The 15,164-nt window shown below is 36.7% G+C and overlaps 1 protein-coding gene across 1 annotated transcript in view; it reads left to right on the top strand.

Annotated features, from left to right (window-relative positions):
- The window catches only part of LOC137654282 (pancreatic triacylglycerol lipase-like), an 18,081-nt gene extending 12,888 nt beyond the window's left edge, over positions 1 to 5,193 (top strand). The window contains exons 6-7 of the mRNA XM_068387910.1: positions 1,262 to 1,395; positions 4,781 to 5,193. Of these exons, the coding sequence (XP_068244011.1) occupies positions 1,262 to 1,395; positions 4,781 to 4,933 (287 nt within the window). The 3' untranslated portion in view covers positions 4,934 to 5,193. The remainder of the gene's footprint in view (positions 1 to 1,261; positions 1,396 to 4,780) is intronic.
- The last annotated feature ends 9,971 nt before the right edge of the window (positions 5,194 to 15,164 follow it).

Genomic DNA, 15,164 nt, shown 5'->3' with positions numbered 1-15,164 from the left:
CACACTACTAATAGACAAAGCAACATACTAAAATTCGATATCCTAAAACAGCATTGCTTCTCAATGATAAAACAATGCGGTTGATGATAAAAAAATAAATTATTATTATTATTATTATTATTATTATTATTATTATTATTATTATTATTATTATTATTATTATATTAAACACCTGTAGTTCAATTAATAACATCAGTATTATTTCTATCACCACAGCCATGATCATCCTCATCAGATCCAGGATGTTCCCCCAAAATTGACCGCATATTCCTCATACTTCACAGTTCCCCGTCCGACTAAGATTAATGACCTTCCACGATAGTCTAGATTAGGTTTGGAGTGTCGCGTCCATTTATTAAGCGAAGGGAAGTTCCTATATAACACTCCCCATCCTTTCCTCACGCCCGTTGCTAAAGGCAGTATCAAATGGGGTTTGAAACTGGCGTTGTTGTTTTTTTTTTATGATTCTTACTGTTATTAACAGCTTTTAAAATAAATGTAAATTAAGTTGCCTCACTTAACGGTAATTCACATGATCAACATCTCAAAGATATAGAGAATATAATCATTTAAGCATTTGATATATATATATATATATATATATATATATATATATATATATATATATATATATATATATATATATATATATGATAAATTTTGCACATTTAGACGTGTTTTTCATATTCAAATAAGCCATATATGTTTTTGATACATTAATGTCTGGATTCTCTTAACGACCTCGGAATCAGAGCCCCAGGCGAAATCACACAAAGACAAGAGCTTGGGTCCGGCCGGGAATCGAACCCTGGTCGGCAAGCTTGTATAGACAGTGACTAAACCACTGACTAAACCACTTGGCCACGTGGTTTAGTCACTGTCTATACAAGCTTGCCGACCAGGGTTCGATTCCCGGCCGGACCCAAGCTCTTGTCTTTGTGTGATTTCGCCTATGGCTCTGATTCCGAGGTCGTTAAGAGAATCCAGACATTAATGTATCAAAAATATATATGGCTTATTTGAATATAAATATATATATGTATATAAATATATATATATATATATATATATATATATATATATATATATATATATATATATATATATATATATATATATATATATATATATATATATATATATATATATACAGTCATATATACAGTATATATCTAATGTATGTGAGTACTTATATGAATTATGAAAGTCATTTGAAGATTATTCTCATGTTTCTTAAAATATCTTGCGAATGTTCGCCTAGGGATGACACCAGAACAGAAAGTCTATGCAACCTGCAGCCACAGTCGATCGACGCAGCTCTTTATAGATTCGGTGGTAACTCAGAACTGTACCTACGACGCCTTCTACTGCCACTCTTATGAGAAGTTTTTAGAGGTAAGTTTTAAAACCAAAAAGAGATAAGGAAATGAAGATCAATATATTCATTTCACCTAAATACTTACTTAACACGTTTGGGCGAGATTCTTGTTGGAGGGTTCATTTTGTTTGTATTCAAATAAACCTTTATTCTGACACTTTCTGAGAATTATGTAACTGTATAGGTAATCTTTTGCAGATAGTTCATGTTTTAATTGAGAACAATGTTAATGAGAACAGGCCCTGTAATTGATAATATTGCTTTTTTTTCTTATGATATTGGCTAGCCTAGATTTCTTAGTGATTGATATAATTTTTTTATTGCCATCTGGGAAATGTTAGAATGCTCTAATGTAAATCTGTACCTTTACTTTTTTATTTTATCCCATTTCTTTCAACTAACAACAATAACATATCGTGGTCTCTTAAACCTTACACTGATAAGTTTAGAACATTGCTTAAATTTCATATCCAGAAAACTATATTTCTTTCCATAAAAAGAAACATATCCAGCTTTCAAAAACAACATCAGTTTAGAAAATAATGGATGATGCTTTGGCGAATTATAGATTTATTAGAGGTATGGTCAGAGGAGACATTAATTCACAAACGATCGACATAAGCTATATGTTAAACATATCAGCAAGTTAAAACAAAATGCTTTGTGAAAATAAGTTACGATTTTCGAAATAGAAAACTGAAACAAATATGTAGCTCTATCTATCCTACCCTCTTCAGCAAATTCTGATATCACTAACGGCAACTTTTGGTTTGTTGACATTTTCTTCTTTCACCCTTGTTAGTCCCACTGCATTGCAGGGTCTTCGCTCGTGTAAAGAATTTGTGATCTATTTCTTTTCCTTGTATCTTCCCCCATTTCACCTAAACCACATCCATCCTCACCACATTCACTCAACTTATCTACTGATGTATGTCCAATACTCCTCCTGCACACCACTGGTATGTTCTTGATAGATTCCATCTTCTCTTTTCTTAGTTCATGGCCAAAGTATCTCAGATGAGAGCTTCCCGGGCCTATCTTTTACATTACCTATACCATACATTCTTTTATTTCTTAACACATTCATGTTCATTATTTATATTCCAAAAATCCATCTCACCATCCTCATCTCGGTTCTTTCCAACAGTCTTTCCTCCATTCTCCTGTTAAGTTCCTAAGTTTCTGCCCCATATAATAGTATGGGCCTGATGATCGTCATATGAATCTTGTTTCTGACTCCTAATGGCATTTTCTTCCCTAAAACAACCCGCTACTTCTTTTGATTTTCGCCATGCTCTTTTTCACTCTGTTTGTAGCTTTCTAAGTAATTCCCTCCTCCTGTTATCATTGATCATAAGTAGTTAAACTTTAATCCTCTCCTGTCTAAGGTCATCTCCATTCAAGAGCAATTTCTCGTAGTTTTTTTTCTCTGTTTGCTGTAATAACTAAATCTTCTGAAAACATCAGTTCTCACAATTCTTCGTTGTTCCATAACTCAGATTTCAAAGTGTCTATAATGACAAGGAAGGCCAACCTTCGCCGGGACAACCTCAGTGTCCCCTTATTTTCTATGTATAGTGTTGCCTGACCACCTCATTCATCGTCCTCACTAACCTCACTGATTTCTATGGTACTCTTCTCTTTCTCAAACACCAATAAACTAATCTTCTTGATACCTGGTCATAAGCTTTTTCAAGATACACAAAACACATGTAAACTTTCCTGTTTCCTTCGATATTCTACTTTTGTTCTTGCATTACTGTAAAAACAGCATCCATTGTGTTCTTTCCTTTCTTATACCCAAAATGATGGTCGGGTATATCTAACATTTCTCTCAACTTTCCTTTTAATATTCTTCCTAGTATCTTGAATTCCGGATCCAAAAGCTTTACTCCTCTGTAGTTCCCACAAGTTTATACGTCTCCTTTTTGTTCATACAATTTAATCATCCAAATTTTTCCCATTCCCTTGGCATTTCCTCTTCATCCGAGATCTTTTCCAATGCCTTAAGTATTTCCAGTGTTACCTCTAACATTCCTACAGCTTTACTTACTTTTCTTTTTTTATAGCATTTTCAACTTTTCTCTCTCTTATGTTTTCCAATAGTCCTTTTACTTTCCATTTTCATCTTTGATAAAACGTACCTCTCCTACATCCTGCCTCTTTTTTTCTTCTTACTGTTGCAATTTTGTAGATCATCTTTTCTCCCTCCGGTTTTCCCACCATATCTTTCCACTTCCTCCTGACTTTTCCCTTTGCAATCGCTACCAATCTCTTCGTTTCACTCTATCCGTCTAAGTAAGCATTCTTTATCTTTATGCGATGGAAAAAAATACCAAGAATATAATTTTACGATGACAAAATAAACTAGTGTACATAGCAGATGACATTAATTCTTTCATGAAGAGGGAAGAATTTTACATTTAAGAACTTTCAAAATAACCATTATCAATACTTAAAACTTTTTTGCTACACGGTATAATCCCTTGGCATTTACATCTGTGGAGTAATAGATACAATGAATGTTATAGAATACATATACCATCATAAAATCCACAAAAAAATTTATTCAACTTTTTCATACTTTGCATTTAAAGAATTCTAGGGTGGTAAGCATCTATTACAACTTAGTTTCAATATCAATCATTAGAGAGAGAGAGAGAGAGAGAGAGAGAGAGAGAGAGAGAGAGAGAGAGAGAGAGAGAGAGAGAGAGAGAGAGAGAGAGAGAGATTCCTGGTTTATATTCGATACTCAGTATTTATTAAATTACTTCAAAATCATAGTCTTTAAAAACCCTGTGACTCTCGTATAATTTTCTTATGTGTGTAGTTAGTAACTTCACTTTTCCTTGAACTTTTCAACAAACTGTCATTCATAAAGACGCTTGCTGATTTCTATAAAGTTAAGCTCCACTTTCTACCTGCAAATATTTTTGATTCTGGATACGTAAAAAGCATAAAACATTCATATTAAAAAAATAGACAAGGAATCACTCGCACCTGTATTGTTATCAAAGTAAGTTTCGGATGAAAACTTATTTTCCCTAGATTCTTTAAATAAAGCTATGAGGAACATTAAATTTGGCCGCTATTAGAGTCGTGATTGGGAGATTTTCTACTTTTTACTCCTTCATTCTAAAATAGCATAAACCTGAGCCAAAAAGCCCTTAAACAAGTTTCTTCTGGAATATATTTCCTACAAGAACACTGTACTTAATTCCTATGATTAACCATTACTTTCACTGGGAGAATTACACAGTTTTGCGGGGAAAAATTAATTAGTTTTTATTTTTTCTATGAATCTTTTCTTTCGCACGGATAATGCTATCCCGATTTAAAATTAATCTTTCCCCTTACAGGAAGAAATTGATTACTTTTTACCCAGAATATTTTCTTCCGCAGGCAGAATGTAATTCCTGTGGGAGAGATGGCACATTGTGTGCGACGATGGGAATCCGTGCTGACGTGTGGCCTGGTGTAGGGATTCCTAACAGAGAAGGAGTCAAGATGTTCCTTGTAACAAGCAGTGGTCCCAAGAACTTCTGTTTACTATAAATACTTTCTGGCAAAAATCCCACAAGAAAGATCGTTCTTGGTGTTTGCTCCATCTAATTAAATTCAGTCAGTGTAGCTGGAAACTCTGTCTAGAGAAGTTATAATTTTATACAGAAAGAACAGCACAGTGACTTCGAACAATAGCGTAACTTATTCAGATGGACAAAACAGCATTCAGCATTAACTGGAGTGTATCTCTCTCTCTCTCTCTCTCTCTCTCTCTCTCTCTCTCTCTCTCTCTCTCTCTCTCTCTCTCTCTCTCTCTCTTAAATTGTATTTTATTGAAGCACTGGCCAAACGTTATTAAAGTCGAAATTCAATCTCTGTGAGAGGAAGTGATAAAGTTGAAATTAGATAATCATATTATGTTGATCATTTAATCTATTAATATAAAATAAAGAGAGAGATTCAAAACTAGTTATTTGTATGTAATCACTTAAATCAAAGAATTAATACCACCACTAAAGGTAGATTGATAAAGAATATTTGATCAGGTGGCAATATAAGAATTAATCTTAACACAGTAAAATGTCACGACGGGAGCCATTTCCTGATTATATGTTGTCGATAAATTTAGAAACGGTGGTGTCATTAGATATTGTGATAAGTTTCTAAAACAATAAAAGGGAAAGCAATACATACAATGCATACCTTCTACTAGAACTGTCCTGCAAACCGTTGATATCAAACAGTAAGATGAAAACATGACTTGCATATTAGCATAGGAACATCTAATGTACATGGCTAAGTTTAAGAGGAAAGTTCCTATGACATAAAATCAACTTTTTACAACTCTTTTATGTTCTCCACATTGTTGCTTAAGTCAATAACGTTGACTACCGAAATGACAAAATATAATTTCAAAGGCATTAGTTTTATTCATATCTACGGACATAAAAAGTTGAAATTGGATTGTCAAAAGAAAGAAACCAAATATTTTGAATAAATTGAATTTGGCCATGAAAGTATTGGTTTATTTCCTGTTTCTGTATAGTATTTACACTCATAATTTACTAAAATTCGATTCGGAGATAAGCAATATATCGGTTTATTTGAGGATATTCCCTTCATTTTACACTTTTTTATATTCAGCTTAATATATGAGTGTAAGTTTTTCTAGATATTCTAACACATTTTATTTGTCCTTTAACAAAACAGAATTGATCAGGTTATCATACATTTATCTTAGATCTAATAATAGTTGAATTAAAGTCAAAGGGAAAACGAACCACACTTTCCAAATTGTTATAAGATCCCAAGCCCTTGAGTTTTGTAATATCCATATTATAGAGGTCTTATATATATATATATATATATATATATATATATATATATATATAGAGAGAGAGAGAGAGAGAGAGAGAGAGAGAGAGAGAGAGAGAGAGAGAGAGAGAGATATATATATATATATATATATATATATATATATATATATATATATATATATATATATATATATATATATATATATATATATATATATATATATATATATATATATATATATATATATATATATATATATATATATATATATATATATATATATATATATATATATATATATATATATTTATTTATTTACTTATTTATTGATGTGTGCTTTGAAACACTAGACTAGAGTATTTAGTTAGAATCTAAGACGAATTTTACGTAGTGTTCTCGGTGTAAGAATGCTGAATATATACTTCAAAATTTAATTTTTTATAGCATTTCGAACATTTTCAGAAGTCTTCGTCTTTAATGTTTTGTTCAGCATTATATCACTGGGATACCTCATTTCCCACCCACTGTTTACTTTTGATACAAAAGCTGTACATTCCCAAATACATTTCTTATTGAATTGATATGTCTTTTTTTTTTATCACAACCTATCGTCTGAAGACTAATATCTTTTGTCTACTCTCCCAAATCTTCTTGAAAGGCTCCTAAAATGCGATCTTATCATGAGTGATAAGTGAAGTGTACGGCTCTAGTATGTATAAGAGGAATAATCATGAATTTGAATATTTTACGTCAATAATTGTACTTTTTTTTCAGAATTACTCATATTGATCTTTTGTTATAGCACGCAGATGTGTAAACTCAATGTTTCTTCAACGAGTCCTGGTAATTAACAGATTCCAAATGAAATCCATTTAAAGAGAATTATGATATTTACTATTTTCAGTGACTGAAATTTCATGAATGTAAAAGAGGTTTTAATTCCTTCAGTTTAGTTAGTCTTTATAACATCAGCAATTCCTTATCCAATATGTTAAAGCAACTCTCTTTCCTCTGGTATAACTTGATTATTGGAGGTCTGCACCAGACAATAGGAATTAGCTGCATTTTCAATTGGCCATAGTATTAGATATCTACTTAGTATGAGCAAACGTTTCTTTTCCTCACATCTGTTAAGAGTGTAACGGGCCGAGAGAAGGTTGTGAAGTCAAAGGCAGTGTGAAAGCAACTGAGTTAGTTTATTGTAGAACACTCTCCTTTATATACAAAATCTCAGAGCAACAAGAATTTTCATGTTTAGAAATCGACAATGTTACAGAGGAAAAAAGCAGACATGATTTTTCAGGTTCTTTTTAGTGCAAGGGGGAGAGCAAAGATACAAGCACAAAATGAACTATGTACGGTCGTGTGACACACGGTTGGTACATGGCTCCCCCCCCCCTAAAAATGACATACTGTACATGTTAAATAGGGCGCCCTGACCTAGAGAGGCGAACTGTAGGTGGGTCATCTGGCAGAAGATAAGCAGGTTTTAGACGATCAATGGAGACCCAGTCTTCTTTGCCACGATTGTTTAGTAGGAATGTTTTCGGACTGCGGCGGATCACAAGGAAAGGGCCCATGTAAGGGGGCGTTAGTGGTGGCTTGCTAGTGTCGTTGCGCAGGAAGACGTGCATTGCAGAGTGCAAGTCTGTTGGTATGTGATGCTTCGCTGGGGGCTTGTAAGTCTGGCGGCATGGAGTAAATTTTCCCACGACGTGACGTACGACGTGACGTATGCGCTGGAGATCGTCGGAGGATGTTGTAGAAGGAAAAACTTCGGCAGGGACGACCAACGGGTCGCCATACACCATTTCAGCTGCCGACACGTCGAGGGCGTCTTTAGGAGTTGGAATCCTTGCAGCGGGACATCAAAGCTGCTTTAAGGGTGCGATGAAAACGTTCAAACATTCCATTGGCAGCGGGGTTGTAGGCCGTTGTCTGATGGAGGGTGATGCCCAGGAGATTCGCTAATGATGTCCACAATTCAGAGGTGAAAGTGGTTCCCCTGTCGGAAGTCATATGCTCAGGGATACCAAATCTTGCAATCCATCCAGAGAGTAAGGCAGATGTACATGAGGCGGACATTGTAGTTTCCATGGGAATGGCTTCAGGCCAACGAGTGGAGCGGTCGATGACTGTAAACAGGTAACGATGTCCTTGTGATGTGGGTAGGGGGCCTACAACATCGACGTGAATGTGTGCGAAACGACGCTGAGGTTGAGGAAAGGTGCCCACTCCTGAATCCGTGTGTCGATGTACTTTGGAAGTTTGGCAAGAAGTACAGGCGAGGACCCAATCCTTAGCATCCTTAGAAATGCCATGCCAAATGAACTTTGCCTTCAGCAGCTGTGCAGTAGAACGGCACGAGGGATGTGAAAGGCCGTGAATGAAATCAAACACCTGCCGTCGCATGGGAGCAGGAATCCAAGGTCGCGGTCTACCAGTACCGACGTCACAGAGGAGGGTGGTGTTGGGGTCTTCGAGGGGAAAGTCTTCCCAACGGAGGGACGTGCAGGATGTCCTACATGCTTGATACTCTGGATCCTGTCGTTGGGCTTCAGCCAGGGCGTTGTAATCCAATCCCAGTTGAATGGCAGCCAACGTGTTTCTTGACAGGGCATCGGCAACGAGACTCATTTTCCCAGGGACGTATTGAAAGGTGCAAATGTATTTAGCCACGGCGGAGAGATGTCGGCGTTGCCGGGTGGACCAGGCATCAGACTGTCGAGTAAAGGCGTGCACCAGAGGCATGTGGTCTGTGCGAATGACGAAGGGTGTACCTTCTAAGAAATGGCGAAAGTGACGGACAGCCAAGTGCACCGCCAACAATTCTCGATCGAAGGTAGAATAACCCGATTATGCCTTGGACAGTTTTCTGCTGAAGAAGGCCAATGACCACCTGCTCGAGTACTGTACCAATAGCGACGTCGCTGGCATCGGTGGAGAGAAGGAGAGGGGAATGTGGTATAGGAAAAGTGAGAGCCGCAGCAGTTGATAGGGCCTTCTTTGCATTGCAGAAGGCTGCTTCTTGAAGAGGACCCCACTTCAGGTCCTTTGGCTTGCCCTTGAGGGAGTCGTAGAGGGGACCAAAAGTGGCGGCAATGGCTGGCAGAAAACGGTGATAATAGTTGATCATGCCCAAGAATTCCTGCAGAGCTTTGACGGTCGAGGGCACGGGGAAGTTCTGAAAGGCTGCTACCTTCTCAGGGAGGGGATGGACTCCTTCAGGAGTGATGCGGTGCCCTAAGAACGACACTTCGTTGGCGCCAAAGGTACACTTTTGTTGCAGGCGGTGGAGCACGATGCGCAGGTGACGGAGGTGTTCCTCTTTTAAGGAGGAGAACACAAGTATGTCGTCCACATAACATACACAGAAAGGGAGGTCCCCTAAGATGCCATCCATGAGACGTTACATTGGTGACCCCGGAAGTCGACTCGCTCCCACCGCCTTCCACCCCCACCCCCCTCGCCCCTCCATCGTTGGTACTATGACGGACTCTACAGAAGTTGGCGCTGCGGCTGTCCCATTGAAACTTTCACCATTCGCCAGCGGAGAGGCGTTTGCTTGGTTTCAGCGCGCAGAAGTCCAGTTTCGCATCAAGGGCGTGACTCGCTCAACCACCAAATCAGATTATGTACTCGCGGCGATACCCGAGGACACCTTCCCGGAAATATCCGACTGGCTTTGTGAACAAGGAGACACCCCAATAGCGTATGAGGCCCTCAAAACATACCTTCTGCAGCAGTACTCGCCGTCGCTAGCCGTCCGTGTAGCAAAGCTTTTTCAGCTCTCGCAACAACCGTTGGGGGACCAAAGGGCTTCGCTTGCCCTCAGGGAAATGACCAGTATCGCTCGCCTTCAACCTGCCCCAGACGGCTCTCCTCGTGAGGTGAACCTACTTCGTGCCCTTTGGATACGCCGTTTACCCGGACCTATGCACGCTGCCATACCCGATGTCGATAGTTTACCCATAAAGGACTTGGTGACCAAAGCCGACGCCCTTATGGACAGCCACTTCAAGACCTCCATCAAGGCCTCCACCCCTGACGAAGAGGATGCTTATTCAACGTCAACCGAAGCTGACATGAATGCCGCAGGACATACACGCCTACACCGTGACGGGCCGAAGCAGAAAGCAACTGAGTTAATTTATTGTAGAACACTCTCCTTTATATACAAAATCTCAAAGCAACAAGAATTTTCATGTTGAGAAATCGACAATGTTACAGAGGAAAAAAGCAGACATGATTTTTCAGGTTCTTTTTAGTGCGAGGGGAGAGCGAAGATACAAGCACAAAATGAACTATGTACGATCGTGTGACACACGGTTGGTACAAGAGCATGATCCTAAAGAGACAAATACATTGTGGCTAGGAATATCAATGAAAGCTTTTCTTTTCTTTTCCGGTTTTATGATTTCATCTGCATAGAATAACAGTTAGTAACCTGTAAAATAGCATTCCTATCAAGGGTTTACTAAGTTTTTCAGTCGTCTACAAAGAGATAGAATTCTTATATTGGTTTTGGTCACCTCATTCACTATTTTAGTATGATCCTAATTTGCTTCGTTTAAATAACTTGTTGACGTCAATATTTGCCACCTCAATATTGCGAAGAGAGATGCAGGGTTAAAGAAATTAAGAATTAAGAATTTCAAGTGACAGGCAGAAGCATATTGCATTGTTTCAAATAGAGTATCAGTGTGATTACTGCATCTGAAACTAAAATAGGTTGACTACAATCTAAGTCTAAACTAGTAGAAAAAAAAAAAAAAAAAAAAAAACGTCAAGAGGCCGTGGATGATATTCAGTTGTATTTTTTTATTTTTTATTTTTTTTTTGCTCCCATTTAAGCTTCCACTATTTGCAGATATTTAATATTTCCCTTCTCAGTCCCATGAAAATGAAAACTTATGATCATCTGCTGTCTTTTTATTCTTTTGTTTCCTAAAACCACTTTTTTTGTACTTCCTTTTGTCTGGCATCTTCAGACCTTGAAAGCAATGCTTTACTTTTCTTTTAGCTTCACCACAAATTCAGTCCGCAGCTTGACATTTATCTTACTCTGTCTGCCTCTCCATAAAACAAACAGCTTCCCAAGTCTCTGAAAATGACACCGGATTTATAACTGAGAAAATCCCGAAAAAGATGCTTCAGTGTTCTATCATTTTTTTTTTTTTTAGTTTCTTATATACTAACCTTCTTGGGCTCTATTCATGTTCATAATAAGCCTCACAAACATATCTATTTTCTCTTATATTTTGAGTGGAATGGCCATTTCTAAAACTGCATTTAATGAGATTTTACATAGATATTCCTACTTGTGATCGGTATATTGTTAGTCTATTCTTGACTTACATGTTGGAATCTCATAACTCTTTTACAGTTACCCCTGAATCTCATTTCACGCCTTTTTTACTCCGATACCTTTATAGAGTCATTTGAACTCTTCTCTAAGATATCTCTCAATCCTTTGTATGGGTGTTATTCTGATAAGTGGAGGCAGGGACTGCTTTACTGAGAAGTATTATTTTCTCTAGTTCCTATTAGGTTTCGATTTTTTTTTCAGATATTTGGGAAAGAAACTATTGCTCTATGTTTACACTGAGCACTGATGGATTTCATGCTTTGACCACCCTAGAATCTTTATACCTATAATATGTTTAAATACTTTCTATAACATATATCTATGTTCAATTGTTTCATGTATTAGACATAATATAATTTTCTCTAAGTTAGAAAAATCATTGCTGTATCAAATAGTTTACTGATGATATTTCAAAAACAATAAAATCGAGTAGGCATTTTATCCTTCACAGAAACTCATTATAGGTGGTAAACTTATTTTCCGGCTTAAATCCTTCAGCTTTCGAGGGTTTTGTAGTTTTATCTTATGCAACAAGGAGACTGTATATCGTTCAACTTGAATAAAAAGGAATTAGAAATACCATCTACAGTGTAGATGGTATTTCTGATTCATATATATATATATATATATATATATATATATATATATATATATATATATATATATATATATATATATATATATATATATATGCGCGCAGCATATACACTACTGTGCTTATTTAACTTTTGATTACAGACCTAGCAAAGAGAGAGCAAAGCCTATCAAGATTGGTGCGTTCAGCACTGAACATTCATCTTTTTAAAGTATGTTATTGTAAGGTTAAAAAGCAGAATAAGAATCGCAACAGTCCAAAACTTTTCTTAACATAAAAAAAAAAGTAGCCTTATACACTTATACCGGTAATAAATTAGATTGGAGAATTCATCGGGGAAATTCTCTAACAGACGCAAGTTCGGAAAGCATATGCAGGGCTCCTCGGCATTCTGACTAAATTAAAATTTGTTTGCAGTGCATTGTTCCCATTGCAGATTCAGTTTAGTTCTAAAGTTTTCTTTTTAGAAACTTGTAACATTTGCTTATGATTGCCAAGAGATAAGAATGTCATCCAGTAAGAGAGAGAGAGAGAGAGAGAGAGAGAGAGAGAGAGAGAGAGAGAGAGAGAGAGAGAGAGAGAGAGAGAGACTGATAGCTATTTTGCATGAAAATGCTGATGCAATGTAGACCCGATTCCTATACATTATATTATCTGTTAGTATACGAAGTTTTGTAAAGGTCTGCATATAAATTTGCATTTTCATATTGAATTTCTATTCCCTTTTTAATGAAATTTTTCTTTGAAAAATGGTAGAATTAATTAGAATAATCGAAACATTTACTTAAATTATTGTACTTGAATATTTATCAATAATGGGCTACCATACACTGTAAAATGTAAAGCGCCTAAATATCAAATATGATTAAACTGATAATAAAGATTTATCAATAATATTAGTTTTTTATATCTCCTCCGTACAAAGATGGCGTGGGTATGAGTGTTTTTTTTTTATGGAGGGACGCTATTGTTCCTTATTAAGAAATATGTCGCTTCAGGATAGAATGAGTTACTTAACTTAAATCTACGGTTGGAAATAGGTGTATAAAAACACTCTTAATAATTGATTTTGTTTCCTTTATAGCATTTGCTGAGACATATTCTTAGAATGATCTATTCTATACGCAATATTGTCTTAGCAGTTTCGAAAGTATGGCTTTTGTAGAATGAAAGAACATCTATATAAAACTATACTCAAAACCACAGGTAGGATAAATAAATGTTTCATTCAAATCTAATAATTTCTCTGATATCATAATACAAAATTATGATTTTCACCATATTTCAATATTTGGTCTTTGTTATGAAGTGACGACACCAAAAAACGGGTTTTGAGCGAAGCGAAAAATCTATTTTTGGGTGAGGTAGCAATGTCGTCCTGATGAAAGTTCCTAAAGGGTAGCTTCCTAGGGTATATTTGACTACAGTGATATTCCCAGAGAATTTTACCTTAAGGTATCCAGAATTCTAACTTCTGGAGCGAATATCCCTAAATAATCTCACAGGGATATCACATAATATCAGAGGACGTATTCTTGACACGTCACCTAGCTAGCTTCACCCCGAACAGTATTAACGCTTCGAGGGGTTACAGTGACAAGAATTTGAAACGAGAATGAAAAGAGAGCCGCTCATAAGGCATCTCTCCTATTCCGTTTCCAGTGTGTATCTGATGAAGGCGGTAGCGCCCTCTTTATTCCTTGTAGCGATATACGAGGTGCAACAGATACTATATTATAGGGAGGGGTCAATAAGCCCTTTTACAATAAAAGGAAGGGCGGGTCCATCAGGACGACATGGCTACCTCACCCAAAAATAGATTTTTCGCTTCGCTCAAAATCCGTTTTTTGGGCTCAGGCCATGTCGTCCTGACGGAAGTTTACCAGAGCATTACTGTATCTGTGGATTCTCAATCGGTGCCGTACTCTCAAGAAAGTATTTTCCTGGTCCGTCTAGACCTAGAGACCTATGATGTTACCGTCATACATCATTTCATCTAAGCATGAACTATGTTAGTGCTTCCTGCCCCCTACAGGGAAGAGTCGTACTAGACTCTGGAAAAATCTCGAGGAGTACATAATAACTATGGATGACAAAATGACAAGCTTGTATAGTGGTCTCGCCCAATACATTATAAAGCAAAGTTTGTATAAGAGTCACCAATGTCAGTATGAATTTGTGACACCTTCCCCAATGTGACTACTCTTATTAACTATTGGATAATGGTTATATCCGCATAGGAACAAATTTTGCCTCTTTGCCACTATCCCGTTAGGGTACCACGTCAACCCTTCCTAAGGAAGGGTTAAAGTGAGTGGACTTTTGCTTGAATCAGGGAACAGTCTTAAAAGACATACCATGATAAAAAATATCCATATTTTAATCTTAATGCTCAGTACATTTCTAATAAAATGAGTGTGGGCGAATAAGAACTAGTTTATAAAAATTTAATAAACGTACATATCAGATCAACATTTATAAAATTTATAAAATGTGGATGATATGCATTAAAGCATAAAGAAAAACAGTCAACAGAAAATATTGTTTCGTCTACTAGGAAACAGATTTGCCACTTCAATTGAATTATTATGAATAATGATATAGTCTGTATACTGTTTATTTACACTAGCGTAAAAAACGCTTGGCACAAGTGTCCGTATTATGCTATAGTTCACCGACGTCAATGGAACAGTTTTTAAGGCCACTTTCGCGGCCTATCGCTCAGTGTGTAGTAACATACAGTGACTACACACGCACCCTCTTAATTAATCGTCCTAAATTAATTACACTGTTCTTCGCAGATTTAAAACAGAAGGTTAAAGAATTCTACCTGCTGCTACCACAGACCTCTTAAGTTGCTCCACTTGCTTCGCATAGTGCATAAAGAACACCTTGGATGACTACCAGCTGGTGTACAAACAAGGATGTTCAAAGTCCATATAATTAAAGAAATTTTATGGAAGAGGCAACTTTCCTCGGATCATGACTAACGGTTGTACTGT

Source organism: Palaemon carinicauda, chromosome 15 (genome assembly GCF_036898095.1).
Source record: "Palaemon carinicauda isolate YSFRI2023 chromosome 15, ASM3689809v2, whole genome shotgun sequence".
Classification (NCBI taxonomy): Eukaryota; Metazoa; Arthropoda; class Malacostraca; order Decapoda; family Palaemonidae; genus Palaemon; species Palaemon carinicauda.
Note: the sequence above shows the minus strand (reverse complement) of the source record. Positions and strands in the feature narration are given on the sequence as shown.